This window comes from Sminthopsis crassicaudata, chromosome 3 (assembly GCF_048593235.1).
Source record: "Sminthopsis crassicaudata isolate SCR6 chromosome 3, ASM4859323v1, whole genome shotgun sequence".
Lineage (NCBI taxonomy): Eukaryota > Metazoa > Chordata > Mammalia > Dasyuromorphia > Dasyuridae > Sminthopsis > Sminthopsis crassicaudata.
In genome coordinates this window covers 242,328,023-242,348,810 of record NC_133619.1, presented here as the reverse complement: position 1 = coordinate 242,348,810, position 20,788 = coordinate 242,328,023, and the positions used below count along the sequence as shown (strand labels likewise).

Genomic DNA, 20,788 nt, shown 5'->3' with positions numbered 1-20,788 from the left:
AAATTATTTTAATTTTAAATTTAATTATAATTATAAATTTACATATGAAAATTTCCTCATAAAACCACCTCTCTTTTCAACTTTGGCATTTATATCAAAGGCACTAACTAGCATTCTTCAAGTCACATAAATTTGCAACCATGATGTTATTATTTTCAGCCTTCCTCATTACACATACTTAATCACTTGCAAATCTTTTCATTTAATCCTCTACAATACTTTTTGCATAGTTATCTCTTCAGTCATTACTGTGGACTCCAAATTGTTCTTTTTTCCCCAAGTCTTTTCTCTCCCAGATCTGTCCTTCATTCATATGGCTGCTACTGCTGAAGTGATTTTCTTAAATTACAAGTCAGACTATGTCATTCCTTACTTCATAAATTCTAATATCTGCTATTACCCTGTTACCAGTAGTTCTGTTACCTCTAAGATTGAATATAAACACTTCTGTTTGGCATTTAAGCACCTTAACAACTGAGCCCTGACCTGTCTTTCCAGTCTTATTATACAATTTTCCTCTTCTCACAATTTACAGTTGATCTAAACTGTTCTTTTTCCATTTTGTTATGCACAGCATTGTCTTGCATTTCTTTTCCTCTGCACTGGCTTTCTTTCACACCTGGAAAACACTCTTCTTAATTTCATCTTTCAGAACGACTATTTTATTTAAAGGCTCAGCTCTAGGAATACTTTCTGCATGAGACTCTTCTTGGTCCTTTTAGCTGCTTGCACTTTCCCTTGAAAATCACCTTGTATCTTTTTATGTAAATATTTTGTCTATATCTTATATACATATATTTGTCTCCCCTGGAGTATAAGCTCCTTGAGAACAAGGAGTTTTTTGGTTTGTTTTTCCTGAGGCAATTGGGGTTAAGTGACTTGCCCCGAGGAAGTGGTAAGTGTCTGAGGCCAGATTTGAAGTCAGGCCCTCCTGACTTCAGGGTTGGTGCTCTATCCATTTGGCCACCTACCTACCCCTAGGGGGTGTTCTTTTAATGTTTGTAACATGAAGGCAAATAAGCAATTAATAAATGCTTATTGATTGACTTTAACAACTCCTTGAAAAGAAGGTTAAGTATTTCTGCTCAGTCTGGGTAATTTAGATACCTTGTTGAGGATGAATAATAAAGTCTCAGTGTTTGGGGATGATTTGACTACTTCATTCACTTGATACTACTCAGAGATGAATTCCCCTGTGAATAGAATTGCTCTGTCTTCCCTCCAGAAGAACTTTTTTGTGGGAACACCTACTCCTTTGGGAGATTGGAACCCATAACTCTCCAGGATTTGAAACTTGGCCTTGTCCAGGAAATATTCTGATCCTTCTATTTAGAAAGTTGGGGCAGGATTATCCAGAAATCTGGCGCTATTCAGGAAATTGCTTTTCCTCTGGTGAAATTGTATCAAAGAAGCAATTTTAAAACAGCATTTCGTGATGCCCAGAACAAGTTAAGAAATCACTGCCTGAGGAAATTTTATCACTTTTTAATAGGAGGCAATATGTTTCTGGAGTTAGAAGACCCTCTGCTTCAAATCCTGTCTGATGAATGTAATGAAATGAATCTGATGAATGATGAAATCTTAATTTGCCTCATTTTCTTTATTTGCAAAATGTTATTAGACTAGTAATTTCTGAGATCCCTTCCTGTTTTACTTATATAATCCTATCTCTTATCTAAGAGATTGACTTACATGGGTCTTTTCCTGGGGTTACATGGGTATGATGCTGTAAGCCCTTGACAAGCATTGTTATTATGCTCTGTTGCCTTCCTCTCAAATTACGTTCCATCTGAACCTCTCTGACTGATTTTCCAGTGTAAAACAATGGCTTTAATCTACAATAGTCTGAAGTCAAGCAAATTATACTGCTATGCTGGGATTTAATCACTAATATTCATGGAAATATGAATGATTTGACAAATACGTGAGACCTAGAAAATACCCTGTACACTCTCAAGGATTTAATAGCATGTCCAGTCCATTTGCCCTGACAAATTCCAAGACTTGCCCAGATGTAAACCATGTTTCTTTCTTGCCTACCACCCAGCTTTCTAGACAAACACGCATCCTTTGATCCAGAACTCTAAAAACCTGATCTAGATTCTCTGAGGAAATCAATTTATGCAACTTTTGAATTCCTACTCTATGCCTGGACTTGAGTCATTTTGATGAGTATTTATGTGAATGCAAACTTACTTTGTTTGCTCTATTTAGCTGCCTGTCCCTAGGCCAAGTCTGATGCTTGCCTAAATAAGCTTTCTTGACTTTTGCCCTAACACTTCCTATGTGTTTTTACTCTTTCCTTACTTTCCCCCTTCCCCCATCCTCCTTCCCAACCCTGCCTTCTGAATAAATCAATTGTAGTACTGATTTTGGAAAGGGTATATCAGTTGATTGCCCTGGGAATCAATTTACTATCTTAGGCCTTGCAGACCAGAACTCCCTTTCCTAGATATTACTCTGTTGTATTTATTATTCTCTTTAGAAAATGCTCCTTATAGTCAGAGATCATCAATTAAGAATAGAAATGGATCTTGAGGATCATGGAATCCATCCTCATTCTATTGGGACAAATAACTTGCTTAGGGGTATATCTCATAAATGTCAGGTGGGATTTTAGCCCAGATCTTCTTAACTTCTAAATATAGTTAATCTACTTATTCAATGCCATATCAGTCAAGAAATTATTTTACAGAGCTAGAAAAAAATTATAACAAAATTTATCTGAGAGAACAAAAGGTCAAGAATTTCAAGGGAATTAATGGAAAATATGCAAATGAAGGAATACTAGCTGTACCAAACTTAAAACTATTATAAAACAGCAGTCATCATGGCAGAAATTAGATATGGATCCACACTTAATACCATATACCAAGATAAGATCAAAATGGGTCCATGATTAAGGCATAAAGAATGAGATCATAAATAGATTGGAGGAACAGAGAATAGTCTACCTCTCAGACCTGTGGAGGAGGAAGGAATTTATGACCAGAGGAACTAGAGATCATTATCGATCACAAAATAGAAGATTTTGATTACATCAAACTAAAAAGTTTCTGTACAAACAATACTAATGCAAACAAGATTAGAAGGGAAGTAAGAAATTGGGAAAATATTTTTACAGTTAAAGGTTCTGATAAAGGTCTCATTTCCAAAATATATAGAGAACTGACCCTAATTTATAAGAAATCAAACCATTCTCCAATTGATAAATGGTCAAAGGATATGAACAAACAATTCTCAGATGATGAAATTGAAATTATATCCACTCATATGAAAGTGTTCCAAATCACTACTGATCAGAGAAATGCAAATTAAGACAACTCTGAGATACCACTATACACCTGTCAGATTGGCTAAGATGACAGGAACAAATAATGATGAATGTTGGAGGGGATGTGGGAAAACTGGGACACTGATACATTGTTGGTGGAGTTGTGAGAGAATCCAGCCATTCTGGAGAGCAATGTGGAACTATGCCCAAAAAGTTATCAAACTGTGCATACCCTTTGATCCAGCATTGCTGCTATTGGGCTTATATGGCAAAGAAATACTAAAGAAGGGAAAGGGACCTGTATGTGCCAAAATGTTTGTGGTAGCTCTTTTCGTAGTGGCTAGAAACTGGAAGATGAATGGATGTCCATCAAATTGGAGAATGTTTGGGTAAATTATGGTATATGAAGGTTATGGAATATTATTGCTCTGTAAGAAATGACCAGCAGGATGAATTCAGAAAGGTTTGAAGAGACTTACATGAACTGATGCTGAGTGAAATGAGCAGAACCAGAAGATCATTATACACTTCAACAACAATGCTGTATGAAGATATATTCTGGTGGAAGTGGATATCTTCAACATAAAGAAGATCCAACTCACTTCCAGTTGATCAATGATGGACAGAAACAACTACACCCAGAGAAGGAACACTGGGAACTGAATGTAAACTGTTTGCACTACTGTCTATCTACCCAGATTACTTATACCTTCAGAATCTAATACTTAATGTGCAACAAGAAAATTGGATTTACACACATATATTGTATCTAGGTTATACTGTAACACATGTAAAATGTATGGGATTGCCTGTCATCTAGGGGAGGGAGGAGAGGAAGGGAGGGAAAAATTTGAAAAAATGAATACAAGGGATAATGTTATAAAAAAAATTACTCATGCATATATACTGTCAAAATTTTTTATAATTATAAAATTTAAAAATAATAATAAAAGAAAAAAAACTAGCAGACATCAAAACACTCAGCTACTGGCTGAGAAATAGAATAGTCAGTCAGTGGAATGTTAGGTTCATAGGAATAGTCAATGATTATAGGAATCTAATGTTTGATAAACTCAAAGAATTTTGGAATAAGAACTCACTATTTGACAAAAATTATTGGGAAAATTGAAAATTAGTATTGTAGAAACTAGACATTGATCCATAACTGAAACCCTATACCAAGATAAGATTGAAATGGGTTCATGATTTAGACATAAAAGTGATTCTGTAAGCCAATGGTCCTCAAACTTTTTAAATAGGGGGCCAGTTCACTGTCCCTCAGACTGTTGGAGGGCAGGTCTATAATAAAAACAAAAACTCACACTCTGTCTCCGCCCCTCAGCCCATTTGCCATAACCGGGCAGGCCGAATAAATGGCCTCTGCAGGCTACATACCATAGTTTGAGAACCCTTGCTATAAGCAAATAAGAATAAAGGATAATCTACCTTTCATATTGGTAGAGAAAGAAAGAATTTGTGGCCAAAGAAAAACTAGAAGAACATTATATGCAAAATGGATCATTTTGATTATATTAGGTTAAAAAGTTTTTATACAAACAAAACCAGTGCAGACAAGATTAGAAGGGAAGCAATGAACTGGGGAAATTTTTTATATCTAAGAGTTCTGATAAAGGCCTCATTTCTAAAACATAGAGAATTGACTCAAATTTATAAGAATTCATTCTCCAATAAATGGTCAAAGGATATGAATAAAGTTTTCAGGTGAAAACATTAAAACCATTTATAGTCATATGAAAAAATGCTCTAAATCATTATTGATCAGAGAAATGTACATCAAGACAACTCTGAGGTACTACTACACAGCTCTCAGATTGACTAAGATCACAAGAAAAGTAATGACACATGTCGGAAGAAATGTGGGAGAACTGGGACACTAATACATGTTGGAGTTGTGAACAGATCCAACCCTTCTGGAGAGCAGTTTGGAACTGTGCCTAAAGGGCTATCTATCTGGGCATATCCTTTGATCCAGCAATGTCTCTATGAGGCCTATATCCCCAAAAATTATAAAAAAGAGAAAAGGACCCACATGTACAAAAATGTTTGTGGCAGCCCTTTTTGTAGTGGCAAGGAACTGGAGACTGAATTGACACCCATCAGTTTGAAAATGGCTGAATAAGTGATGACATACGAATGTTAGGGAATATTATTGTTCTAAAGGAAATGATCAGCAGGATGATTTCAGAAAGGCTTGGAAAGACTTCTAAGTGAAGTGCGTAGAACTAAGAGAACATTATATACAGGAACAAAGATTATGTGATGATAACGCTGGATAGACGTGACTCTTTTTCAACAATGAGATGATTCAGGCCAGTTCCAATGATTTTGTGTTGAAGAGCACTATCTGCACCCAGAGAGAGGACTATGTGGACTGAGGGTGGATCAACATAGTATTTTCACCTTTTTTATTATTGTTTTCTTGCATTTTTTTTCTTATTTTTTTCCCATTTGATCTGATTTTTCTTATGCAGCCTGATAATTGTGGAAATATGTACAGAAGAATTGTACATGTTTAACATAGTGGATTACTTGCCCTCTAGGAGAGGGGGGCAGGGGGAAGGGAAGAAAAAAATTTGGAATACAAGATTTTGCAAAGGTGAATGTTGAAAATTATCTATGCATATGTTTTGGAAAAAAGCTTTAATAATAATAAACCCTTCTAAATATAGTACTTTGTTCTATATAGCTAGGGCAGCTAGGTGGCTGAATAGAGTGCCAGCCTCAAAGTGAAGAAGACTTGCCTTCCTGAGTTCAAATTTGCTTCAGACACTATCTCTGTGACTCTGGGCAAATCACTTAATCCTGTTTGCCTCAGTTTCCTCACCTCAAATGAGCTGGAGAAGGAAATGCCAAACCATTCCAAAATTTCTGCTAAGAAAACCACCAATGGTTTTCACCAGAGTCATTTCAAACACAAAAAATGACTGAACAACAAAACTTATTACACCATGTTGCTTCATTTTTAAAGTATATATTCTTTAATATCCTACCTGTCACATAGTACATGCTTAATAAATTTTTTTTATTCATTCATGTCAACCTCCTTGGGAGAACAATAGCAAAAAATTCCAAATGCACCATTCTAATCATGATATTGATTCCTTTAGAAGACAGAAACAAGGTAAAATTACAAAAATGAATATAAGAGCATGATAATATATTTTGATTGCTTAGAATGACCTTAGTTTTGTGAAGGAAGCTAAGAACAGTAAAAAAGATTATGGTTTTTCTTTTCTTTGTATTAGGGGAATGAATTATCAAAAAAAAGGGACTTTCTTTGCTTGAAGTTAATGGGATAAATGACAATAGAGAAAAGGCAGGAAGATAGCTAAACTTTTTATTTTGTTTCCATTTTATTGGAAAAGATTACCGACTTGTTCATTGTAAATGACAATAAAAATCATGAACAGAGTTGATATGCAAGGTAAGTAAGGAAATACTAAGAGAATAGTTAGTTCCCCATAAGTTCATCATCTGGCTTAGATTAATTATACCTTTGGGTACTGAAAGGACTGGAAAATATTTCTGAGCAACTGTCATATATTTGGAATTATGGGAAACAAAAGGTACTACAAAAATAGGGGGAAATGTCCTGATTTTCAAAAAAAAAGATAATATAAAGTATAAGCAGGTGAGTTAGACTTAGTAGTGGATAGACTCCTGGATTCAGTCATATAAACTTGGTTTCAAATCTTACCTCAGACACTTAATATTTATGATCACGAACAAACTATTTAGTTTCTTGAGACCTCAGTTTCTTGATCTGCAAAATGGGAGTGTTGCAGACTTTTTGCCAAGAAACCCCAAATGGGATCATGGAGATTTGGACACAATTGAATAACAACAAAAATCTTTACAATTAAATACAGAAAATCAACTTCACAAGTAAAATACAGTAAATATTTTATTTGAAAAAGATCTGGGAGTTTGTTGGACTTTAAACTTAATATGAGTCAGTTGTATGAAATGCCAGCCCCTAAAGCTTTTATGATGTTGACCTGCATTAAGATATTGCTTCCAGGAATAAGGAGGTGATAATCCCTCAGTACTGGCCCTCATCAAACCTCACCTGGAACATTGATTGGGTTCAGTTTTATGTGCCAGGTATAGGAAGGATATTGATAAACCTGAGAGTAGGTAGAAAGCAGTCAGGATCAGTTGAAGGAGTGGGCACACTTAGCCTAAAGGAAAGAAAATTCAGTGTAGACATAATAGCCTTTTTCAAGTAGTTTGATAGGAAAGGAGGCAGATTTAGAATTGAAAGTGACCTCAGAGTGATCAGGTCTAATCCCTTTGATTTACATTTGAGGAAACCTCCAGTGAGATCAAGTGATTTGCCCAAAGTCTTAAAGGAAAGAAAGGAAACCACATGTGCAAAAATGTTTGTGGCAGGTCTCTTTGTAGTGACAGGAAACTGGAAACTGAGTGGATGCCCATCAATGGGAGAGTGATTGAATAAGTTATGGCATATGAATGCTATGGAATATTACTGTTCTATAAGAAACAATAAGCAGGATTATTTCAGAGAGGCCTAGAGAGACTTACATGAACTGATGCTAAGTGAATTAACAGAACCAGCTCATTGTACACGGCAACAAGATTATACAAAGATTAATTCTGATGGATGTGGCTCTTTTCAACAATTGAGATGATTAAGACTAGTTCCAATGATCTTGTGATGATGAGAGCCATCTACACCCAGAGAAAGGACTGTGGAAACTGAGCATGGATCACAACATAGCATTTTCACTCTTTGTTGTTGTTTGCTTGGATTTTATTTTCTTTCTCATTTTTTTTCCTTTTTGATCTTACGTTTCTTGTGCAGCAAGATAAATATGTATGCTTATATTGGATTTAATATATATTTTTACAATGTTTAGCATATATTGAATTACTTGTCATCTAGGGGAGGGAGTGGGGAAACAACGGGGGAATTGAAACACAAGATTTTGCAAGGGTCAGTGTTGAAAAATTATCCTTGCATATGTTTTGAAAATAAAAAGCTTCAATTAAAAAAAAAAAGAGAGAATTTGCAAGATTAAAAAAAAGTAAATAAATTTTTTAAAGTTCCACTGTCTATTGGCCTAAATGTTTGTAAATTAGGGTTCCTTTTGACAACCCATTTGTATTAAATAAAAATTTTTCATGGCAATTTATTATAATTTTATCAAATGGATCATAGGATGATAGAGCCAGAAAGAAATTAGGAAGCCATTTATCTAGCCTTACCCATTCATTTTATAGATAACACTGGAGCCTTGACAGGTAAGTGGCTTGTCCATGGTCATGTAGATTATGTAGAATGTCAAAAGTTCAATTCAGACCTTGTCCTCTTATTCCAAATCTAGTGTTCTGTCCATTAAAAACACATTAGTTCCCAGAATATAACTTTTTGAATTATTTAAAGCCATTTTGGGGTGTCATGAAGTTCCACAGTTTGAATTTTTTTTAAATGTAACTTTGTATGCTGTTTTTAAAAAAATACCATTGCAATTTACAAATCTGTTGACAAACAAAAAAGAAAGGAAAGGTTTTCTTTTGAGTTTTTCTTTATATATTTCTGCTACCATTACCAATACTTAAATTCTTGAGCTAGAATGGGACAATGAAGATCTGATCTCTATTTTAAATCATTTCTAATCTAAAGTGGAAGTATTGGAAACAGACAACTTTTGCTGCTGTTCTTAGTGGTAGTTACTGGCGCCTTTGCAACAAACACTTTAAATACTTTGCTTTTTTTTTTTTTTTTTTTTTTTTTTTTTTTTTTTTGAAGCAAATGGGGTTAAGTGGCTTGCTCCAGGGTCACAGCTAGGAAGTGTTGTGTATGAGGTTAAATTTGAAGTTCTTTTGACTTCAGGGCTGGTGTTTTATCCACTGCACCACCTAGCTGCCCTTCTTCTTTTACAGAGTACATCTGTGCAGGAGGTGGAAATTTTCAAATTTTTAAAATTTTTATTTTACATTTTTTAGATTACCCATGTACATATTTCCATATGAATCATATTGGGAGAGAAAAATCGGAACAAAAGGGAAAAGCTTCAAGAATAAAAAAATAAGGAAAAAATAAAGTGAAAATAATATATTTTGATCTGCATTTATTTAGGCTCCATAGTTATCTCTCTGGATGTAGATGGAATTTTTCATCCAAAGTTAATTAGAATTGCTTTGGATCACTGAATTGCTGAGAAGAATCAGATCTATTATAGTTAATCATAAAGTTTTGTTCTTGCTATGGACAATGTTTTCTTGGTTCTGCTTGCTTCACTTGTAAGACTTACATGAAGTTATCATGAAGTTATATCAAGGCTTTTCTAAAATCAGCCTGTTCATCATTTCTTATAGAACAATAATATTCTATTACTTTCATATACTATAACTTATGCAGCCATTCCTCAATTGATGCGCTTCCACTCATTTTCTAGTTCTTTGCCACCACAAAAAACATATTTTGCACATGAGTCCTTTTCCCTCTTTCTGATTTCTTTGGGATACAGACCCAGTTGTGGCACTACTAGATCAAAGGGTTTGCACACTTTGATAGCCCTTTAGACATAATTCCAAATTGCTCTCCAGAATGGTTGGATCATTTCACAACTCCACCAATAATGAATGCATCCTCTCTAACATTTATCTTTATCTTTTCCTGTTATCTTAGCCAATCTGATAAATGTGAGGTAGTACTTCAGAGTTGTTTTAATTTGCATTTCTCTGAATAATAGTTAATCTTATTATTTCTTAAAATGTATTGTCTTACCAAAAGACATTATTATTATTTTTCATCTCCTTATTGGATTATTACTTCTGCTTGTAAAGTTTCTGAAAATAGTGTGTACTTTCTTTTTTTTTAAAACAGTGCACTTTCTCTGATCACATCATTTTCATTAATAGATATATTACTGAAAAATTATTAAAGAATGAAAGACATGAATAATATTTGCTGTACTGTAGTACAGATTGAGCATTTTTGAATACTGACTACTTATATCAGTAATTATGACCCATCTACTGGAATTTAGAAGTATGTGTATGCCCATACATACTACATAATTATGTGTGAATGTTATATGTTTATGTGTACATAGATATACACATACATGTATTTTTTTATTTGAAATATCTTAAAATAATGTCAATCTAATAAGGTTAGTTATAGATAATGTTTATAGTTATTCTTGAGAAATAGTACAATATCGTCTTCAGACAAAAATTGAAAATGTGGAACAATTGGTAACAGAGTGTAATGCATACCAAAGGTAAAAGTTAACTGTAAATTAAAACTCATGAAGATATTATTCATACACAGATACAACACATAACCTGCACATAAACAAAAACATGTATATGCCTGTCTGTGTACATATCTTTGTGTATACATATTCATATAAAGTAGAATTTAGCCGAGGTTGGCTTTGGACTCAAACTTAAAAACTTTTCAGTTAAAGTTGGAATCAGATCTCCCACAAGCTCTTGAGTTACTGTGTGGCTAAATCACTTAGCTTTTTAGTATCTTTCTTGTTTATTAATTAGATATGATACATTATATCTTATGATTAGTTTCATAAAATTTTGATTTGCAAACAGGGATAATGTTGGGATCTGGTTTTTGTACTTGATTCTATTTCTAGAGCTTAAGAAATATAGAACTTTTTGGTTTTTTTCAAAAAAATTTAAGAATATCTGAAAGAAATAAGAGGGGGAAAATTTTAAGTGTATGACTATTCTGAATGATAGATTTTAAAATATACATTGCCTCTAAAATTCCATTCTGATATTTTATGAAAGTATCCTGGGTTCTTAAATGTTTTAAATATTGAAAAAACAATCTCTTAGGTCCTATCAACCTATAGGCTTTGAGCAATGGTCTATAAAAGTTGGATTATAGATTCTATGTCTATGCTTGAGGTATCAAGTATAGAAAAGCCCATCATTAGGTTAGTCATAGGGTCTTTTTTAGCAGCTACTTGAAAATTAAAAAAAAAATTCTTCCCCAAATTTTCTCCTTCCTGCTGAAGGCATTGAGAAGGCAAGAAAAAACCTCTTTACAAATAGTAATGGAAAACAAATTTCTACATTAGCTATGTTCCACTTGTCCTACCAAAAAAAAAGCAGGAGAAAGGAAAAAAATATGCTTCCCTATGCATTTTTCCATCTAGAAGTAGATATTGCATTTTTCATCATGAGTACTTTGACATGACTCAAAAGAAGAAATATGAGAAGATATTCTCTTTGTGATGGTATGAGGTCCACAGGTGTTTGACATTGCACGTTTTTAGATTTTTCCCCAATGTATTTGATCAGTGATGCTGATTTTTTTCCTTTTCCTATTAAAAAAATTAAAAAACAAACTTTATTAATAGGCTAGTTCTCTAGAAGGGATAGGGGAAGGAATTCTGAACTAGCATAATATAAAATTTTAAAAGGCCACGACAAAAATTTATTCTAAAATTTTTTTAGCTTTTTATCCTATTACCTATGTGACTGTGGGGAACTAATTTAACCTTTTTTCTGCCTTACCTTATTCATGTGAAAAGGTGTTCATGTGTGAACTAAAATGATCTCTAAGGCCTTTAGATCTGATTGTCAAGGATAGATGCCCAAGACTGACTAAAATTTCTTTCCAAGTTAACATTGATCTATTAATAACCACACATTGTTGTTTCTTAATTTCATTCAAGACCATCCAAAACAATTATTTCTATCTTGCCTACAAGACAAAATCCATTTGAATCTTTGTACATTGTAGAATTAAGCAAAAACATAGTTAGCTACATACTATAGTAGTAATGTTGCAGATGTGAAGTCAGGAATAGTTGGGCTGAGGCATTTATTAATAATATGATTACAAGTTACTTAATATCTATTTGCCACAGTTTCAGAATCTTTAAAATGGGTATGATAAAAGCAGCTATCCTCACTATTGTGAGGATCAAGGATGATAAAGTATTTTAAAAACCTTAAAGCAGTACATCAGGAGTTCTTAACGTTTTTTTTTTTTTAAAGTCTTGGTCCTCTTTGGCAGTCTAATGAAGCTTATACTCTCCTTTTCCAAATGTTGTTTTAGACATAAAATAAAATACATAGTAGCAAGGTAACCAGTGAAATTAAAATACTATATTTATCAAAATATAATTTTTAAACATCCATATATCCATGATTAAGAACCTCTGCTGTATGTGTGTCATTCTTATTATTTGAGAATGAATGTGGACAATTTTTAATCTGCCATTTTAACAACTCTTTCAAAAAAGAAAGTGGAGTTAGCTTGGCTTGGCTTTTAATAAGGCTGTGCTAATTTGGAACTATGCCCAAAAGACTATCAAACTGTATATACCCTTTAATCCAGCAGTGTTTCTACTGGGCTTATATCCCAAAGAGATCTTAAAGGAGGGAAAGGGACCCACATGTGCAAAAAATGTTTGTAGCAGCCCTTTTTGTAGTGGCTAGAAACTGGAAACTGAATGGATGCCCATCAATTGGAGAATGGCTGAATAAGTTATGGTACATGAATGTTATGAAATATTATTGTTCTGTAAGAAACAATTAGCAGGATGATCTCAGAAAGTCCTGGAAAGACTTACATAAACTAAGTGAAATGAGCAGAACCAGGAGAGTACATGGCAACAAGATTATATGAAGATCATTTCTGATTGATGTGGCTCTTTTCCACATTGAGATGATAGAATCCAGTTCTAGTGATCTTGTGATGAAGAGAGCCATCTACATCCAGAGAGAGAACTGGGGAAACTGAGCATGGATCACAACATAGCGTTTTTACTCTTTTTGTTTCTTGTGCAGCAAAATAATTGTATAAATATGTATAAAAGAATTGCACATGTTTAACATATATTGGATTATTTGCCATCTAAGGGAGAGGGTAGGGGAAAGGGGGGAATTTTGTAACACAAGGTTTTGCGAGAGTCAGTGTTAAAGTTATCCATGCATATGTTTTGAAAATAAAAAGCTTTAATAAAAATAAGCCTGTGCTAGCTTCTAGTTATCAGCTCTTTATTTTCTAAGTATTCTTTAAAATAATATATTCTCTTAGTTTCTAAAAATCAATATTAAACTTATTGGCCTGTAGAAGATTTGCCTTCTCCTTGAAAATCAATAAGATATTTCTACCTCTGATCTTATAGAACATAGAGAAAGGCAGTAAACAACATCCAGATTTTTTTTTTTTTTTTGCTGAGGCAATTGGGGTTAAGTGACATGTCCAGGTTACACAGCTAGGAAGTATTAAGTGTCTGAATTTAGGTCCTCCTAACTTCAGGGCTGATGCTCTATCCACTGTGCCACCTAGCTATACCTCAAATTTCTTTTTGTATTCGGGAATGGAGTTTTTCCTGGGCTAGGTTACTTTAATTCATGAAAAATAGATAGTTCTCTGAATATCCTCTGATCCATTTGGGCTTTCAACCCCTCCTCCACCATTTTCTCTTCTCTTTAGCCAATTTAGAGATGATTATTCTTGGTTGAAGAAATGAACAGAATTATAGTAGTTCTATTGCTTTTTCATCTCTTATTGATCCATTCATCTCAAATAATATTCTTTTATTGTTCCTCTTCTTGCTACCAGCATAGCTTAAGAAAAAAAAAACACATTGAATTTTATGATGGTCATTGGTGATGGGGGAGAGCATGATTATGTTAGAATGGTAAAGATGTCTTATTTGAGTTGTGTGATAAAAGGAGGAAATGAGATAAATGCTAACTGGCTTGAAGAAAGTAGTTTTTGTTTTTTATAGGGGATTATGTTTGTAGACAGAAAAGACTTGGGGGAGAAAGGGGATGGGTCAAAGACCCAGGTGGAAGGTATAGTTTTATAGGAGGATATTTGTGAAAATAGGAAGAGGAATTTTGAAGGAGATCATGCAGAAAGGATTTACTTCTTAGTTAAATTAGGAGCCATAGTTATCTCATAAAAGTAAAAGGGTCTCAGTTGGGTTTTGAGGCAAGAAAAAATCTATCAGGTGGGAGGGGGAATGTCAACAAGTTGAAGTTGGTACTGCCTGATTAATCTTCCTTCTACAAAGATCTAATCATGCTACTCCTATTCATTTTCATTTTGCTCTGTGTTACTTATAGAACAAAGTCCAAACTTTTTTTTGACCCATTTTTCAAGGTCTCCATAATCTGGTACCATCGTACCTTTCAAAAGTCCTTACTCTACTTTCTCTATATTTTATGCCCCATCTACATTGAACTATCTGTTCCTTCTTTTCAACTTTCAAGCCTTGGCTTGTACCAGGAATATCCTTGTCCTCTTTCCCCATTTTCATTAAAATTCTTCTTGGCATTTCACATCTTGTTCACATGATATCTTCTCTGTGTTTTTCCCCTCTAAATTGCGTGTGGTCTCTCTTTTAGACTGTTTATAGGTCTTTGTTTATACTTAGAAACTTATGTTACATTTTGTGTTATAATTATTTTTATTGCATTTCTCTACAAGACTAAAAAGCTTTAAGAGAACAGAAACTCAAATTGACTTATTTCCACTTCATCACTTCATTGATGTTGAAGTATTTCTTCCCAGAACTTTGTATATATTTTTAAAAAATATACTGAAAGAAATGAGTTCAGGATCGTACAGTGCCTGGCACACACTAGGTACTTAAATTCTTTTTTGATTGAGTAGCAGAGAACTTGTATTGAATCCAATCATAATGATTTGTGTGACTTTCTTTAGCAACATCAAACACTCTCTTAAATTTAAAAATTATTAATTAAAGCAAAAGACAGCGGGAAGGGTATTGGGACTATAAAGACAAAAATAATAGTTCTTACCCTTAGGGATTTTATTTTTGAAAAAACAAGAAATAGAAAGTGAAATTTACTCAGGATTGCAGATTTGCAAAATACATACGGAGGATATCAATATAAAGGGATTCTAGGGTAAATCCTGTGACTGTGGGGTCCAGACTAGTTTGGGAGGTGAGTAAAATCAGAAGATGACTTAGTTTTTTGTAACCTTATACTTAAAAAATAAGGAAACAAAACACTAATTTTCCATTCCTTTTTTCAATAACATTTAGATTTGAAATTTTGTGTTTGTTTTGTTCCAGGTTGATCCAAAAGACTATATGTTTAATGGCTTGAAGAATGAAACAGTAGGTCGCTTACCTGGTAAAGTTGCAGGACAGCAGTTTGTCATTCAAGACTGTGAGAATTGCAACATCTACATCTTTGATCACTCTGCTACAATCACTATTGATGACTGTACAAGTTGCAGAATCTTTCTGGGACCTGTAAAAGGAAGTGTATTTTTCCGGAATTGCCGAGATTGCAAATGCATAGTAGCCTGCCAGCAGTTTCGTACTCGGGATTGTAGAAAGCTAGAAGTCTTCTTGTCTTGTGCCACACAACCCATTATTGAATCTTCAGCAAATATCAAATTTGGATGTTTTCAGTTTTATTATCCTGAGCTAGCTTTTCAGTTCAAAGATGCAGGACTAAGCATCTTCAATAACACATGGAGTAATGTCCACGACTTTACACCTGTGTCAGGAGAAAACAATTGGAGCCTCCTACCAGAGGATGCAGTGGTTCAGGACTGTGTTCCTCTACCTACTCTTGAAGAGCTCAAAGCTGTACGAATATCTACAGATGCCAGTAAGAGCATTGTTCCAATAACTCGGGGTCAGAGGCAGAAGATTAGTGAAGAATCCTGTTTGGTTGTGTTATTTGCTGGTGATTATACTACTGCAAATGCCCGGAAACTAATTGATGAGGTGAGAGTTTTTTTTTTCCTTTTTCTCAACCAACTTTATCACAAAATACAATTAAAAGTAAGTCACATTTTGATTCTCAAGTTAGTGGTATTTGATAGCCATTTTAAAATCTAAATATTTGTTTTCAATAGATGCTTAGCAGAAGTTTTTTGCTGGTTCAGACAAAAGAAGTATCAATGAAACCTGAAGATGCCCAGAGAATTTTCCGAGGAAAAGCACCTGATTTCATTCCTTTACTAGACAAAGGTAAAACTGGAGGGCTTAAAAGGTTGTTGGGAAATCTAATTATACATAAAGGTATTTTATGGTAATTTTAGCAGGAGCCAATCCACTTCCATTCTTGTATATACATATATTACCCATTGGACTCATTTCTGATTCTGTGGAATTGCCTTGAATATTTTTCCTTTCCTCAGTTCTCCCAAGTTATCTCCTTATAATTGTTCAAAACTTGTGAAATCCTTTGTTCTTCATAAAGCTTTTCTTAACCTGTGGTGAGGCAGTGATTTCCCCTTTTTCTATTATGTTAAGAAATGAAACACCTTATTACTGTTAAGTACCTTGCTGAAAAATCGACACATATTATATTGGGATGCTGTAGATAAAGTTCCTGCCCTGAAGGAGCCTAAACTTTGAAAGACATAAGAACACTAATATATATATATATATATATATATATATATATATATATATATATATATATATATATATATATATATATATATATATATATATGTATGTCAAACTTGATACATGTTTTATGTATATATTGTCTTGGCATATCTAAAATTGCCATTGTACACTTGTCTCACAAATTAATGTTTCTTAAGCACAGATCTTCCCGTGAAATTCTATATTGGAAAAATGTCTTTTGCGCACATTGAAATAAGACTTGGGATGTCTGTTTTGTAAGTGACATTTCCATGATAAAAGTTAGAGTTCATTTTAGTTAGTTGCTTATGAGGGAGAGAATGTTTAAAAATCTTTTTGATTCATTTAAATTTTATTAGTCATCTTTTGATATTACAGGGCAAATTTGTAATGTGCTTTAATTTGTTTGGAACACTGATAAGTCCCCAAATGAATAGTCATGTAGAGATTTAGTTGAATGACAATATGCCAATAACGATAATATAGTCAACTATCTGACAGTAATTTGAAAATAGGAACTGACTTGCTTTGATAGAGGAGCTGTGCCATTGGGAGTTCTGCATAGCAGTAATATCTCAAATTTAACTCTTAAGACAATTAAGAACAGACTAGCTGGCTATCTTTGAATATGTTTTATCCTCTCCTGAAAAGTAGATATGTTGGTACTTGATTTTTATTTTTATTTATTTTATATTTTTAGTGACAACTCATGAAGCTTTTGAAACTGTAAACATGTAGACCATATTATCTGTCTTTCAGGAACTTATCTGAATATATTCCAATCTTCTTTCAATTCCTAGAATTGTAAAAAGACTCTGAAAACTCTCTTTCCCACTCACATACTGTATTTAGCTCTATTATTGGAGGTAGTTAATAGGAATAATAAGCCTGAATTCAAGCTTTACATTTATTATTTTTAGATTTTGTAGCTTAAGAAATATATAATATTAAAGTAATTTACATATTCTTTAAAAGAAATAATCAAAATCCAAATAATATTTCAATTCATGTTGACCTCTTAGGAGTACTCGATCATTTATTGCGAACTACACCTACTTACCATAAATTTATCATAAACTACTTGCTCCTGTTTTTTTTCTTGTATTTATTTACTTTAGTTTGGTAAGTTGCCTCATTCCTATGTCAAATGGAATAGAGCTAAATGGGGAAATAGATAATTTTCTCTTTCAGGAGCTCTCAGTTGAACATTTACACTGGCAAATACTACTTTTATATTGTTATTCTTCTTTTATGCCAAATAGTGGAAAAAAAAGAACCACCTTGAGATTAAATTGTAAATTAAATACTGCTGAGAGAAACAGAATGGCCTTATTTTACCCTCTTTTAATGTTTTTACCATTTTAAGAATATTCACTCTGTGGAAAGTTCTGGAAAGGCATTTTTCTGTTTACAAGTCTGGATAGTAATTATCAGTTGAATTTGATCTATTACTAAGTTTAGCTATTCAAGAGGGATCTTGAATCTTCTTTGACCTGAAATTTTCATATAAATGTTCAATTTTTTTCTCTCAGTAGAATTTTAATATTTTACTAATTTTGTTAGCTCTTGAAAAGAATAGCATAGGAATAGGGACTACTGGACTTATTACTTGCTTAGTGGAGAAAGTTCTCCAATGAGAATCTAATGTCACTGGATTCTGTTGTGTCCTGATTTTTTTCTAGAGCCCATAAGTTGGGTTGATAAAACATACTGTGCTTTCTAGAGCCCCCACACCAGGTTGATTAAAATATCTCTTCCTAGTGGAGAAGTGATGAGGCAGGACTCCTGAGGATGATGGAAAAATTGAGTCTGTTTATTCCAAGGTCTTCTTTCCCCTTTTTATACCCTCGTATTCTTATGTAAGAAAAACACTGGACATGTGCTAAGTATATATACTGTGCACGTGGGACCACATAAGCAACTTGCTATTGTATGTAGTTTGCCACCTGGTATCACTCTTCCACCTGATATCATTTTGCTTCAATTACAACACAGGGTGTCACTGCCCCCTGACTTCGCAAGAAAGCTGAGAAACTTTAGGGGAGCCAAACCAGACATTGTTAGTAGGTTCCCACTGGGCTGAAGGTTCTTTTACCTCACCCAGAGTTCCTCCACTGTCTGTGATCCTTTACAGGATTCTGACATGTTCTCTATAGCTTGATTATCTAGAGGCTTTTAATAGCTTTTTATTTTGAAAATATACATGCAAAGATAGTTTTCAACATTCACCCTTGCAAAACCTTGTGTTCCAGATTTTTCTCCCTCTTTTCCCCCTCCCAGAAGCAAATATCCAATATATGTTAAAACATTTGAAATTTTTCTATATATATTTCCACATTTATCATGCTGCATAAAAAAAATCAAATCAAAAAAGGGGGAAAATGCAGGGAAAAAAGCATGCAAACAATAACAAAAAAAGATGAAAATACTATGTAGGGATCCATATTCCTGGATAGATACTAATTGACACTATCAATACAAATATCTAGAAGGTAATAAAGCCCAGGCTTATGATATGTTTTGGCATAGGCCCAGAGGTCTTAATTACTTTGAGCAATGAACAGAGATTTTCTAAAAAGAAGGAAAAAAGGAAAAGATAGAAGTTTGAACCTTTGTCAGAAATGAAAAAAGAATTTATAACCACAAAGTGAAAAAAGTGTTAGATAATATTTGTAAGATTTATATTTCTTTTTTTTTTTCCTGAGGCAATGGGGTTAAGTGACTTGCCCAGAGTCACACAGCTAGGAAGGATTTATATTTCTTAATATAAGAAGATAAATAATGAAGAAAGATCACATCAGATCCAGTTTCATTTAACATTAAGAAGGCATAGTCTGGTAATATTCTTTTATCCCAATCCCATTTCTTATTGGTCAAAATAATTTGGAATCTCAGCTAATTTAATATACTATGAGGAAAGTCTTATCTGGTTAGGTGACTCCTCACAATGAATGACCATGCTAGACCTAAATAATAAAAAACAAAACAAAACAAAAAAACCCACACACAGAAAACTCTTGCAACAATTTGAGCTAAACTTATTCTTCCTGCAATTGTTTCTCAGTTTTATTAAATGATACTACTTACAATCTATGACCATTTTTATTTATAAGATATATGTAAGATTTCATTTTCTGTAAGATTTCTACAGATAAGTTTCAATTCTTGATCGGTGTTGCACACTTGGGTGTTGTTTCTCTGCTTTGCAAAGGAGGTCATTGCTAATTGGAGTAGGTTGTAGTCTCTATTGTTCTTTTTAATAGATAATTAAATTACAATAGTCAAACTAATTAGGAAATGTTAGAATAACTTGGGTTTTTATCCAATTTTGTCATTTCTTTCCCATTTTTAGGCAATAGTTTAAACAGGTCAGGTTGGAGTTGTTTTAATTGTGTGCTACCTGTTTTAAGAACAACTAATATCAGTAAAGAATTATTTCTTGTCTGTAGAAATAAAAAGTAATGATTTTAATTCTTTTAGGGGAGCTAATGGTAAGTGCTTGAAATTAATTTCTACTATTCTAATATAAGTAAGCAAACATAAATAACAATCACTTTAAGGAATAAGGGTGATTTGATATTATCCTTTAAATATAATCTTTTTCTTTGCATTCATCAAACATTTAGTCATAGATACTTTTTGAGAAAATTTCATATCAAAAATGTGGTCAGTGATCCCTTTATTTCCTTGTTGAAATGATGTTCTTAAGAAATTAAGAGAAAACTGTTTGGACATGTATACATATATTGTATATAATTTATACTTTAACATATGTAACATATGTAAAATATGGTCAACCTGCCATCTGGGGGAAGAGGGTAGGAGGAAGGAGGGGAAAAATTGGAACAAAAGGCTTGGCAATTGTCAGTGTTGTAAAATTACCCATGCATATATCTTGTAAATGAAAAACTATAATAATTTTTTAAAATTAAGAGAAATAGACTTCAAAAACGAGCATTTGACAAATAGATAGTCTTGAAAAACAATATATTTCTCTCAAAGATTATAGGCCTCCTTAAAGCTTCCTCATTTGTTTATGAACAAAAAAAAAAAGGTCACTATTGAAATATATTTGCCTCCTTTTACTGAAAATTAAACATTGTCAGTAAATGTT

The 20,788-nt window shown here is 33.3% G+C and overlaps 1 protein-coding gene across 3 annotated transcripts in view; it reads left to right on the top strand.

Annotated features, from left to right (window-relative positions):
- The window catches only part of RP2 (RP2 activator of ARL3 GTPase), a 61,350-nt gene that overhangs the window by 28,057 nt on the left and 12,505 nt on the right, over positions 1–20,788 (top strand). For 2 of the 3 annotated variants that reach the window (XM_074300282.1, XM_074300283.1), the window contains 2 exons: positions 15,358–16,023; positions 16,155–16,269. In XM_074300282.1, the coding sequence (XP_074156383.1) occupies positions 15,358–16,023; positions 16,155–16,269 (781 nt within the window). Of the gene's footprint in view, positions 1–15,282; positions 16,024–16,154; positions 16,270–20,788 lie in introns of all 3 variants that reach the window. The other variant, XM_074300284.1, reaches the window with a different exon arrangement.